This window comes from Daldinia decipiens (assembly GCF_022478715.1).
Source record: "Daldinia decipiens strain CBS 113046 unplaced genomic scaffold F4813scaffold_14, whole genome shotgun sequence".
Lineage (NCBI taxonomy): Eukaryota > Fungi > Ascomycota > Sordariomycetes > Xylariales > Hypoxylaceae > Daldinia > Daldinia decipiens.
In genome coordinates, this window is record NW_026054557.1 from 632,539 (window position 1) to 645,434 (window position 12,896).

Consider the following 12,896-nt stretch of genomic DNA (forward strand, 5'->3'; position numbering starts at 1 on the left):
AATTTCTATGAGAAGGCTTGGTATCTCCCATGCAGTACAGACCAAGCGGTCAGAACTGAGAGATGAGTATTGGATCTAAGCTTTTGCCTACGGACCCGAACCGCAACGTAAAAGCGAAGGCGGCTCTTCCCCCTATACAGCCTACCCAGGGTTTTCTGAGCCGTAACGTAGCAACATTCTCATTGATAATCCACTCGTCGTCAAAGCAGAGCTACTCGCCGAGAAACCTCTCCCAATGCTATATGCAGCCGAAATACCATCCATCTCCAACTGTAGTGTGCAGCGAAGGAAAAGAGGAAAGAAAAGTAAACTTTTGGGCAATCTAGGTTGCACCCCATGTTCTGTTGGGTATCATACACGCCTGCCAAAGTTCGCGCCGGTAGGCTAACGCGGGACTATAACAGCGTCCGAAGGACAGGCTCTTTCGGAAATGCCGTTGCTACCAATCTAGCTAGGGTTGAGAGCTGATCCTAGGAATTTGGGCCCTCGTCAACAGGCTGAGGTTAGCTGCAATAGCCTCAACATGGATTGACATGCGCGGTTCTGCTCTTGTAGGACTTGATCGCATAGGACATCCCTCAAGCCCACGGATTTTGGCCTCCACCCCCCATAAATCCCTCCTCGAGTGTCCTTTCTTCCAGGTTACGGATAAAGTCACGGTTACTTCTAGTAGTACCCCCTCTCTGCGATCTACTGTCTCTCCTGCCGGCTACCCTACCTGCTCCAGGATCTGTGAGGCCAATGCCTTCAGCGGGTGGTGGATAGTACGCTGGACTCGGTTGCAGCCTGATGGGTTGGCTTGGATCAAGGTGGCTAGCGACTCTCTGAATTGCTGCGGGTATTCCACTCTGCTGCTGATCCATCGTTGACGCGCGTTGGCGGCCCGCTCGAACCGTAGCTTGTTGGTATAGGTTCGGTTGCGGGGCGGCAGCGTAACCCCCGGGCACCATTTGTGCAGGTGCTTGACCCATGGGCATTTGGCCGTAAGGAGATTGCTGAGCGGTATAGGGCGGCGGTGCACCCGAGTGACTACTGCTAGGGGTATACAAGCCATTAGTCTGGTACATCGAAGGCTGCCCGTGTGGCGCGGCTGGATATTGGGGGTTCTGCATGATATAAGCTCCCTGGGCAGCCGCTTGAGCTTGAGCTTGCGCCTGTTGTGCCCTTTGCTTGCTGAGTTCGGCAGCTTGCTGCTGCTGTTGGGTTCCAGGAGCTGGAGACCGATTCAGAGAACTTGACTTCAGGTTCATCGGTGGTATAAATGATCCGGTGAATTTCTGCTGAGTGATAAACGGGTGAAGCTTTGCCTGTTGCGGCGACCACCTCTCTAGAGGGCTGATAGTCAGTAGCCCTCGCACGAAATCGATGAAAGCAATCCGGTTGTTCATTTCTAGACATATGGGTTAGCTGGGCCAAAAGTCCGTCTAGCTGGAAGACAGTTCCTACCTCGTTCAACCTCGTTCGGCTTCATGTTCTTTCGCGGCATCGGGTATGATTTAATAATCTCCGGTAGGGTGCTCGCTTGGAAGTACTTCTTGCTAGGTTGTTCCTTCGTCCCACGTTCCCGAGAGTACTGTTCCATACTCTTCAGATGGTATGTTTTCCGACCGAATTCATCCTGCCTCTTCTCGAAGAAATCACCGGCCTGCTTACCGACCTCGATCATCCAGTTCGGGGGATTTCCAAGCATCTCGACAATTCTCGAAACCTGGTTGTATTCGGACGAGCCCGGGAATAGCGGCAGGCCTAAAAATAGCTCGACTACGATACAGCCGAGTGACCACATGTCGATTGCCGAGGAATAGGGAAGACCTAATAATACTTCTGGTGATCGGTAGAATCGCGACTGGATATATGTATACACTGTCTGTCGCTCGTCACAGGCTGAGCCAAAATCGATAATCTTAATGATGGGGCTCTCTAGGTTCTTTAGCAGGATATTCTCGGGTTTTAAATCACAATGTATTAGTCGCGCCTTGTTGAGCAGGGCGAGACCGTTAAGGAGCTGCTGGGCAAATACTCGGACGAGTGTCGTACTGAGACCTCGGAATTGGTTCTGCTTTATGAGCTCGTACAAATTGACGCTCAGAAGTTCGAATACTAAGCAAAGATGCTGTCGATGGATAAACGTGTCTTTAAGTCGTAGTAGATGGTGATCATCGTTCTTGTCAAGTTTCGTGTTCAACTACGTAGTCATTAGCGAAGCTCAATGCAGATAATCTGGCCTCAAATCGTACCAAGTCCAACACGGACACCTCCATCATGCTTTGGTTGAAGTATGCCGTCCTATTTTTAATGACCTTGACAGCAACGACCTCTTGGGTCTTCAAGTTCTGGCACTTGACGACCTGCCCAAAGGTGCCTTGTCCAAGCACGTCTAGGATGAGATATCGGTTCCTATAAGAGTCATTAGCAATAGTCCACAAAGGGGATACTACAAAAAAAAACGCACTTGTGACCGGCTTCCTCCGAACCCAGGATGTCGTTGACATAAAGAATATAATCGCTGTCCTCATTATCATACCCATCATTCTTGGTTCCCTTGCTCGGTTTAGTCAGCACCCGACGGGGATTGCGAGAAGACTCGTATTTGAAGTTAGGGTTGCATATGCGATACGTCGCGGGCAGATGAACGGTAAGGGCTTGGAGAGGCTATAAAAGAAAAATCGTTAGAATTGCTACGTCCGGGGTAATACTCGATAGTAAGTCTTCATACACTTATAAACCCTCCCTCGGGGTTCGCGCGCCGGAACGGCGGTTGAGCATTGACCTTGGGTCGCAAGTCTGTCACGGCCCCGATCTTCTTAAACTGGGGCACGGGCTTTTTCTCGACAGGCATAGTGGCGGTGGGCTGAAGCGCTCTCCTCGGTGACTTTGGGTCATTAGCATAGGCGCCATCAAGAGCCGAAACAGTAGCTGATGGGTAGTTCTCCTGGGAATTTGCGTATGGCGAAATGGAAGGAAGCTGAGAGTTCTGTCGGTTGTAATAACCGCTCTGAGACTGATAGTCAGCCCGGGTAGGTGACTGGCGCTGAGTGTGGGACGCGGAGAACTGAGCCTGATTTGCTGCCGCCTTGGATGTATACGGTGACGTTGGCGACAGCACTTCCATAGGCGAATATCGCTGAGCAGCGGCCGATGGCTCGGAGGGCGAGTGGAGGGACGCGGATCGGCCACCAGAGAGGTGCGACTGATGATGCGGGCGCATGGGATATTTCATGCTCCCGTAAGGGTCGTGAACATCTTGCATAGGGACGTCACCATTGCCATCGCGTAACTGCGGAGTGGTGATAGGCGAAGTCGCGCTCTGCTGAGGAGCATGCGAGTTTATCGCTCCTTGGTACTGATCATACTTGAACCCGACGGGAGGCTGGACTTGAGCAGGTTGCTGAGCATATTCCCTACCCGGAGTCATTTGACTACCACCATTGTATCTTCGAGAACCGCCAGCGGCATCGGAATAGCCCTGCCATTGATCCATGGCGTCCGGGCGGCAGGAAAAAGAGAGGCGGCAGGTTCAGCGGGGGTTGTGGCGAAGAATAAGTTGGCTCGAGTAAAGATGAATTGGGGTAAAAGGATATGACCAATTCGGGCCAAAATATTATTGTCGTCGGGTAGTCCTCCTAAGTCATAACACGCGCATTAGCAAAAGTTTGGGAGTGAGCAAAGGGCTCACTAGAATGCGGGCTTGGCTAACCGGGCTCGACGTTGCTGACTTGTTCAAGGTGTTTGGACCAAGAGACAAAAAAAAGGTTGGCCGAAAATGGGGAAAACAAGGATGACGAATGGGCGAGGGCTGCGGTTCGTACCCAAATGCGATATACGGGAGAGGTTTAGTCTGGTACAACGGTAGGATTTAGGTATTCATGATGCGAAAATCTAAATAAAAGGCGACTAGGAATCTGGGTACTGCAAAGTAGTTGATTACTTTGAACAGCCCTTTAGTTTCTTTAGACTGAGGATGCAGAGGGAAGGAAATAAAAAAAGAAAAGAGGAGGGAAGAGGATACGTTAGATGCAGATTGTGTCGTGAGGTTTGGGGATTGGATGGCGGGTACGTCAGTCAGGACAAGAAAGTGAGAATCTGAAAAAGAGTGGAGGGACAACATAAGATAAGCCATGGGTAGGTTGGTGACCTGCAGCAAAGCTGGACTACCTACCTATGTAGAACCTACCTCAAATAAGATATAGGTAATTAAGGTACTTGCAAAAAACTTGTAAGTTTGCGCTATTTTGTTAGTACCTCTTACATATATTGTTGTGTATCTAAAGTACATACCTAGGTTAGGTATTGTCATTGGGTGGATTGGGTACTAATTAAGGCACTGAACCACCGGGGTTCCAGTCTGGGCGTCTTAGGTATCTTAGGTATCTTAGGTAGGTCCATATGTACCTAAAGTGAGGGCAATACGGCGGGGGAACTAGATTGCTAGATTGCTAGATACCCACTCTCACGTAGCACAAAAGCACAAAGGGCGTCGCCTGAGACGTTTAACGAATTTTGGGACTTACCATTACGGTAATAACAGCCTCTTTGAACGTTCCTTCTTCTTTACCAGCCCTTTACCAGCCCTTTACCAGCATTGATATTACATACCTACCTATGTAGGGTAGGTACCTACCTCTTACACTACCACAGGGGCAGTACAACATTTGAATGCATACAGCAGTACAACTAAATAAATTAGCTTTGGTACATACATTACATATGTACATACCTACCTACCTAACCTATGTTTCGATGTTTATATCCACCAACCGTATACAAATACAAATAGCTACAATAGCCTACTCACTGTGCGAGCGCTGGAGGGGTGAGAGTGTGGGAGTATGGGAGTGTGGGAGTGTGGGAGGGTCACATACAAACGGAAACAGATGCATGTGCAATTGAGATTGCGGGACTGGCATCAGGATTAGGATTGGGATTGCAACATCTAAACCGGCAATCTACTATCCACACGATATCTTCAACCACTTACCTTAGGTACCTACTCAATAGTACCAATGAGTAACGCCCCCAAATAACCGCGACGAAAACGAAAAGGGCGCCTTGAGAAGAGGCCGTGTGATAGCACACCGGGAATCCCTCGCCACAAAGGCGTTATTAACCGGCGCGCCTCGACAAAACGACGCAACGAAACCATCTGGAGCTAGCAAACAAAGCACGGGCTGTCCTCGAGGAACAAAAAAAAGAAAGAGAAAGAGAAAAAGAAAAGAGGACCGCTATCAAATCTCACAGACACAAATAGAATAACTGTCAGGTCCCTATGTACTGCTCGAGAACGCTGGAAACAAACACATGGGAGTGGAGACAGCAATAACATGACTTGTGACTTGTAACCTACATATGCCTATCTCCTATTATATATCTTTCCCTTCCCCCAAGCCGTTTCCAGTTTCATCTAGAAGCTCTCACGGATCTCATGATGGTAAATGTACCTGAACCGGCATAATCAACAAGGAGTAGCACCGGTCCATGGGATATGATATGATGCGATGCGAAAGTCAGGCCGGAGGTAGCTTTCTTAGATTAGCTCGTTCGACAACATCCCCCCCCCGTGCTGCATTGCACACAACTCGTCGATCTAACTGCGATACTACCTTTTATGTTTGCCGATCCGGCCGGTCGTGGCACTCCAAAACGTTCTAGCTTTTGGAGCAACCCGTCCACCGAACCACTGCTATGTATCACTTCTTTAAGCTGCCGTTGTAATAATGGAATAACCTGGTTGAAATATTTGATATTGCCTCGCAATGAAATTAGGCATATCATCTTAATAAAGATCTTCCCGGGATAATATTAAACTGGACGTGAGAAAAGCTCTTATTTACAGCAATAACAGTTGAGGTTGGGCATGATTATAAAGCTCCGAGCCTAAATGACGCCAGACCAGCAAGGGTTCTCGTTGTTCAACTGTCACATCTCACCCCTTAAACCGAAGATCGTTAAGCAGGCGTCGCATCACGTATACATAGTCCATTCGAAGGCACTCTACTCTGTACATCGTAGGTAGAGTTTAGAAATATTGCAACGCCTCTGATTCTTATATTCCTAATCTGACTTACCTCCTGGCTCCTGAGTCCACTAAGTTATTAAATCTTCTTCCAAATCCGAATGAGGTTTGCTTGCGCTTGTGTACCACACTGGAATAGGAATACGTGAAAACACTGGCCTATGTGATCCAACTTAACTTGTCATCTTTGTTTATGAGCTCTACAAACTGGTGGCTATTCTTTCCCAGCCAGTCCGCTCGATTGGGACTACATACATCCGCCCCTATGAAGAGGTATCGTAACAACAAACCTCTACGTCATCTTCCCCCCTAATAATCAAAAGAGAAATTTTGTTCCTCGTGGGCTATCAGGAAGCCTGCTCCCACAGCCTGAAGGGGGACTTAAGAGAATAATAATGATAATAATGATAATAATAATAGCGCCGTAACTTCGTCAGGCTCAACGCGAGAAAATCGTTGCGCCTGTATCAATAAATGCTCGGAGGTATCAAATAAGTTTAAGGAAATGCCAGAAACTTTTTTCTTTTCAGAACGGAACCAAACAAGCAAAGCCCTAGATTTTCAAGAATCCGAGCCAGAATCACAACCACGAAAATATCAAAAGAGAAAAAATGTTAAGAGTAGAAAGTAACAAGCAAAAACTGGGATGTGTCATCTAAAGAGAGATCCCCAATTGGCGTGGCTTGCGTTCCATCGAAATACCTAAAGGGTCTAATGCTCGAACGTGCATCCATCTACTGAGCAACCAGACTAAAATAGGGGGAACGTAAGTAGCGTGCACATCCGCAGGGAACTTGTTAACCAGACGCTCCACCAAGAAATCAACCCCCCCTAGGACCGCTAACCCTGGTATCCAGGATATCCACTGTTGAAACTCTGAGCAGGTGGCGGCTGCGTCCACGGCTGGTTAGGTGGCTGCTGACCGCGGCCGTAACCTCCCGCACTCGGCGGACCGCCATAACCCATGGGCTGCGCTCCATAACCAGCAGGCGACTGGGCTGGCGGTCCACCGTAGGGTTGCTGCTGACCACCATACTGACCCGCTAATATAGATGTGAGCACGGCAGTCCAATCAAGAATAAGCAGGGTAGAAATTACATACCTCCATATTGCGGGAAGAAGGTCGAGGGTGTGCCTGGATACGCAGACGCCTGGGCACTTTGAGGGCTAAATGCTTGTTGCGAAGGATCGAAACTTCCCTGGGCACTGGGAGTCTTGTCTTTACCCCACTATCATATAATTAATAGGTTATTCTTTTCCATGAAGCAGGAGAATTTCAACTTACGCTACACTTCAGAGGTCGTCCATTGACATTGTATCCGTTCAATTGACAGATAGCCATGGCAGCATTCTCGTGGGTGTCCATCTTGATGAATGCAAAGCCTCGATCGGCTTGGAATCGGGATTCGGTGACATAGCCAAAATTCTGGAAGAGGGGGACGACGTCGTTCTGAGTAGTGTAGGGGGTCAAGTTACCGACATAGCAGGTAGTCTGCCAAGCCGGCGTCTGGTTGACAATCATATCGTAGCTCTGGATCCCATGGGTAGGGAAATGGTGGTGACCATAGGGGGTAGTAGGCGTCATGCCCATAGCTTGCATCGCCTGCTGTTGAGCCATTGAAGGCTGCCCCTTCTGGTTGGCCCAGTTGCATCGAATTGCACGAGAACCCAACCACTCGCCATCCATGGAACTCAAGGCTTTCTCGGCATCAGCACGGTCTCGGAAAGCAACAAAGCCGTAACCACGAGAACGTCCAGTTTTCATGTCCCACATAACACGAGCTTCCGAGATGGTTCCAAAAGCCGAAAAGGCCTGCAGCAGGACTTCATCGTTGACTTCGTTGGACAGATCGCCAACGAAGATATGGAAGTGGCTCGATGTGTCCTCCTTGTTAGTAGTATTGGACTGATAGGCCCAGTTGACTCTAATTTCCTAAATCACGTGTTAATCCTATCCTTTAGTAGTAGCAGGGGAAATCTTACAGCTTGGTGGACACGTCGACCATTCAACGTCTGCATAGCACGCTCGGCTGCGCCAGGATCATCGTACTCGACAAAACCATAGTTATATCCCTTCTGCTATAGTAAAGAGTTAGCGCATATCTGAAAGTGAATTTATCACATAAAGGGTCTATGGTTATTTTTACCGACACAGCCCCTGGAATATCACGTACGTTCTTGTCTGGAATTATCTTGACATTCTGAACATGTCCGGTGGTTTCGAAGATCTGGCGCAATACATCCTCTGTGACGCGAGGGTCAAGGCCGCCTACATACAAAGCGCGCTTGTTAGGCTCAGGTGCTGCACGTCGCGGGAATGGACCTCCACTGCTAGGAGACATGACGCCTCCCTTGTCGACGGCAGACATAGGAGAAGTGATGGCTGTAGGGATGGGGTTTGTGTTCGGCGGGATGTGAAGAGGCGGCGGCGGCATGTGGGTGGGATTGGCCTGGCCATTCTGGTTGTCAAATCCAGGCGCGCCAGCATTAGGCTGCGGCGGCGGAGGTAGCTGGGAAGTGGCAGAAGTATCAGCCATTGCGAAGTAACAATTAACTGAGATGTTGTTTAGTGATGTAGTAAGATTGTCGTGCAATATTAATTCGTTGCCGCAATGCGACAGAAATGAGCAGGCGAAAAAGCTGATTTGCGAAAAAAAGGAGGGGTGCGATTTTCTGGATTAAAAAGGCTCCCAATTCTTATCGACTTGGGAAATTGTCGTAGCTTCGTTCAGTTGAGGTCGTGAACAAAAAAAAAGGTGAGAAAAAGGTGGGGTATTGAAGATCTGATCTTGTTATCCCAGGATTTTTTCTTGAATACAACGGCGCGCTCGTGGTTGGCGAATCTATCGGAATTGTGCAAATGGTATCCGGAAATGCGCAATGGCGAGTAGGAGACGGAAGAAGGCAAGCTTTTTCTTATCGAAAAGAGAAATCTCGAAAGGAACTTGTTCGAGAGTGAGACGCCGATACAATGCGATTCTAGACGAAGACGTGTAGAGGAAGAAGGTCTTCGTAACTCAAGGATGAGAAAGGCCGCCTAGACTGAAGAGAGACCAAGAGTGACGTTCACTTTGCTGTCGGCAGGACGTGATAGCGGCGGAGCAGGAACGTATGCAGATGCAACGCCTCAAGCGACCGACGACAGTAAGGAAAATGACAAAAGTGAACCTTTACCGATTGGAAAAAATACGACGACGGCGACGAGACGAGAACAAAGATGAGAAGGAAGAGAAAAAGGAAACTGCCTTAAAAGGAGGAGTCCCCCGATTTTCAACACACGGCACCGACGATACGTGAGGAATTTCTGCACACGATACGGGAGATGGAGGAAGGAAAGGGAAGCAAACGGGGTCTAGCAGATGCGTCTTGGGATTGGGTTTTTTTCAGACGAGTTTGATGGATAAGTGGGGAAGCCTTGTTCAGAAATGTGGGTATGGCAAGAACGTTTCGTTCGCAAATGACTACCCCAAAGGTACCTAAGGGTGCATAGGGCGATAGGGCAAGCTGGTAGGTATCTGATGAGTAGCGTACCTAAGTAAGTATCAATTGCTACTTCTCACCCGGATACTGAATGGTGGTGGGGTAGAGTTGCTAAGCCACATGAAGCATCTAAGAAAATCTAAGAAAGAAGTGCATTTCTTAGGTACCTACATATCTGAACAGCTGAGGTAATCATGCACAAACATGGGGTGATTGACCTATCCGACCTGCCAACCTTTAGAATTGCATGTGCGCTTACTTTAGGTACCCCACATTGTTAGGCAAGTACCTACCTAGGTATGTACCTAGGTATACGTAAAATACTGCAATATATAAAGTATACAACCTGTCCATATCATTCACTTGCTTATATTTTCACCCCGAATGCATCATCACTATCCCTACCTATGTATATAAGATGAGTATCTATTGGAATTGGGCATGGCTTGGCTAATTATCTTACGGTATGACTTGTTTTACTAGGCTGCTGCTCATTCAACTTCATAATAGAAGTAGAAATTACAGGGCCATATCAATGCATGCAGAAACATATTTTCTTATTGCAATAATATAGCGAGATGACAAGTTGTTTCTACAGATTAGGTAGAGCTTGGTGTATCTACCTACCTAGGTATTTTAGATCCTGGCTCCTATGTAAACATCCTAAACAAATAGGTACCTCTGGTCCTGATTAAATATACAATATGATCGTCCCCAATATCATAACTACCTCGCCTACCTAATATATTCCTATAAGGTGCAGACCTTACTTAACCACATATTCGTATATTATCATAGATGGAAATAGTAGCAGAGTCATATCCTAACAAGTAGATTTCATAGACTCTTGGTTTGATGTTCAATAGGTATAGTTACAGACCAATAAATGCATGTACTTTATGTATCTCTTTAGTATGCCACCAGCCACAGGCCAAGGCAGCCCTACGCATGTTGAATGAACTAATATCTCTAGTGGGGCACAGTGTCCGGAGTTAGAAACCTTATTCTACATACATGGGCAAGAGTAACCAAGTTACAAATCTCGGTTTAGTTAACTTAACTAGGTTAGGTAACTAACTATTCATTTAAAACTTGGGGTTTACGATCTTAATAACCGCACTTGCTATCAAACCATCAACCCAGTATCGCTTCATCATATTTTCTACCTACCCACTTAGTCAGCACCCGACTACATTATTTACCACCACCACCCCCACCATCTATCTTCTATCCATTCTAAGTACGAATACGTCACAACGAACACCGGCCACAATGGCAGCTCCGAAGCATGATCCTCTTGAGATCTTAGACAAGATGTTCAACGAAGTTGTAAGTTGTTCGATACTAAGCGCATCTTGACCGAACGACCTCATTAACAGTATCATGGCAGCTTGTGCAAACTGGGAAGCATCTTAAAGCAAATGCCAAGGATGGACCAAGGAACGTTAGCGCGAGCAACGCGATACGCGCAAAGACGTCAGATTCAATGACGACGTATCATTATGCTTTGGACGATCTTGAAAGCGAAATTGTATGTACTTACCTGTCATGTAGCTCCCAGTCGTGTTCGGACTAACTTCATCGACAGATTAGAGCCAAGGCCGTTATTCTGCGGGATCTAGAGAAGCTACATGCAGCCCGAGCTCCCGTTCCTGCTCCCGCTCCAGCTCCAGCTCCAGCTCCAGCTCCGCAGCCTGTGGCACCACCGGCACCAATGATGGAATTGCCGTCCTCAGCGGCACATACCATAAGCGCCACAGCCTTTGCTCCCAAGCAGCAGCACAAGCCGACAGCCCCGTTTCCCGACATGGGTATGGGCATGGGCATGGGCATGGGCATGTCTACCGACGTAGTTGACCTGACCTCTAACGACAAGAAGCCATCGCCACGGGTCTCAGCCAGTGCTATCAGGCCGCCAGTTAGAGCCACTCCGCCGATAAAGAACGAAGTGAAGCCCTCTCCGAAGCAGCTACATAAGCCCTCACCCAAGCTAGCTCAACCCATTAAGGTGACCCCAGTGCCTCCGCCGCAGATCCCCCGGCTGCAACCCCCTCAACCATCTGCCATCGGAGCAGCGGCTACAACCAAGTCGCAGCCCACAGCACCGAGTGCCCAACCCAGTAAACAGGTCCAAGCTATACCAGCAGCACAAGCCGCCCAGGACGCTACTTTAAACGCTATGCTGGTGCCTGCTAACGCCGTAGGTGGCGATACTAATACGGCAGGGGGTAGCAATACGCTAGGCTTCACAGACATGCAATTCTCCCTTGCACCATCGAACACTGAAGCGTCGGGCGCACCTCCAGCTCCGATGCCCGAATTTGATCTAACGACGTTTGCTCCTCAGGGAGGGGGTAACGACATGTCACTAGATTCCTCTAGGCTTGGCAACACTACTGCAGGGGCCGCTACAGGAACTGGTCAGAACAACATAACGGTACCCCCACAGCAACCAAAGGAAGAGGACAAAACTGATACAAACCTCGATGACTTGTTCAACCTAGACAATACCAACGGTGGAACGGACAACATGTTTGACTTGGGAGGTGGAGGTGTTAATGACAGTACCTTTGACGATATGATGTACTTCGACAACAACAACGACGCGGATCTAGCACAGTTTGACGAAGAATACTTCAACTTCCAGTAACAGGACAAGTGAACGGTTTATATCACTGTTCTTAAGGAAAAGATCGAATACTATACGATGGCAGGTTTAGAAAAAAGGTATATCATCACATTATAAGGGGAAACTTCAAGCAATCTGTTTCTTAGCTCCGGCCTTGGTCGAGATTATAGCTAGCAAAATATCTCGGACGATAGAGTGCTGGAAGGTCCTAACTAGCGTACAATATATATTGGTTCCACATTAATCTGTCGACTTACAAAAGTAACTATGGTTTGATTAGTTTAGTCTCTATGTAGGGACAGTATTTGAGGTATATATGAAGTACGTTGATGGTTTCTCGAACTACCGAGGTTTCCCTGCTACAGTGATCTCGCTCGCGTGTAGATATCTAGATATATCGGGATTTGAATATAATATTTAGTAGCGTTCTAATTTCACCAGTGTGGTCTAGGGAAAGGTTTATTGTTTATTTGTGTATAATAATCTATGTATAATAGTAGCTTCCACCAACAACTGTCCATCAACCCCTTTTTGTCCCTTCACATTGTCATAAATAAATCAAGAGATAGTATCAGGACTCTAGACAGAATATCTGGAGCAAAGGGTGTTTTCAATATGTGGTGATGTTTTCCCGTGTTTTCTACATCTGTCTCTTGCAGATAGGCTATACGTACAAAATAAAGTATAGTATTTATATTACTCTACGATGGTAGATAAAATCCACGAATATAAATGACTAGGGAATACAATTTAGGCATATGATGTTTATATTTA

General features: G+C 47.5%; 3 protein-coding genes across 3 annotated transcripts; 1 reads left to right on the top strand and 2 right to left on the bottom strand.

Annotated features, from left to right (window-relative positions):
• Window positions 1-578: 578 nt before the first annotated feature.
• On the bottom strand, window positions 579-3,250 carry F4813DRAFT_380550 (kinase-like protein; the record flags this gene model as incomplete). The annotated part of the gene is made up of 5 exons (XM_049245575.1): window positions 579-1,390; window positions 1,447-2,185; window positions 2,238-2,397; window positions 2,453-2,652; window positions 2,717-3,250. The coding sequence occupies 5 exons, from the start codon at window positions 3,248-3,250 to the stop codon at window positions 579-581; spliced, it is 2,445 nt and encodes an 814-aa protein (XP_049100204.1).
• A 3,062-nt stretch (window positions 3,251-6,312) lies between these two features.
• F4813DRAFT_59348 (uncharacterized protein) lies at window positions 6,313-8,837 on the bottom strand. The gene is made up of 5 exons (XM_049248670.1): window positions 8,161-8,837; window positions 7,997-8,092; window positions 7,299-7,946; window positions 7,116-7,242; window positions 6,313-7,056 (listed from the first exon to the last, which is right to left on the bottom strand). The coding sequence occupies exons 1-5, from the start codon at window positions 8,548-8,550 to the stop codon at window positions 6,854-6,856; spliced, it is 1,464 nt and encodes a 487-aa protein (XP_049100205.1). The 5' UTR covers window positions 8,551-8,837; the 3' UTR covers window positions 6,313-6,853.
• Window positions 8,838-10,567: 1,730 nt separating this feature from the next.
• F4813DRAFT_59428 (uncharacterized protein) lies at window positions 10,568-12,448 on the top strand. The gene is made up of 3 exons (XM_049248671.1): window positions 10,568-10,822; window positions 10,884-11,024; window positions 11,082-12,448. The coding sequence occupies exons 1-3, from the start codon at window positions 10,766-10,768 to the stop codon at window positions 12,141-12,143; spliced, it is 1,260 nt and encodes a 419-aa protein (XP_049100206.1). The 5' UTR covers window positions 10,568-10,765; the 3' UTR covers window positions 12,144-12,448.
• Window positions 12,449-12,896: the final 448 nt, after the last annotated feature.

Coding starts and splice junctions, on each gene's coding strand:
- F4813DRAFT_59348 (XM_049248670.1), bottom strand. CDS start 8,550: ATGGCTGATACTTCTGCCACTTCCCAGCTACCTCCGCCGCCGCAGCCT. Junction 8,093..8,160: donor ATATTCCAGGGGCTGTGTCG/GTAAAAATAACC, acceptor TCTTTACTATAG/CAGAAGGGATATAACTATGG. Junction 7,947..7,996: donor GTCGACGTGTCCACCAAGCT/GTAAGATTTCCC, acceptor CACGTGATTTAG/GAAATTAGAGTCAACTGGGC.
- F4813DRAFT_59428 (XM_049248671.1), top strand. CDS start 10,766: ATGGCAGCTCCGAAGCATGATCCTCTTGAGATCTTAGACAAGATGTTC. Junction 10,823..10,883: donor ACAAGATGTTCAACGAAGTT/GTAAGTTGTTCG, acceptor GTATCATGGCAG/CTTGTGCAAACTGGGAAGCA. Junction 11,025..11,081: donor ACGATCTTGAAAGCGAAATT/GTATGTACTTAC, acceptor CTTCATCGACAG/ATTAGAGCCAAGGCCGTTAT.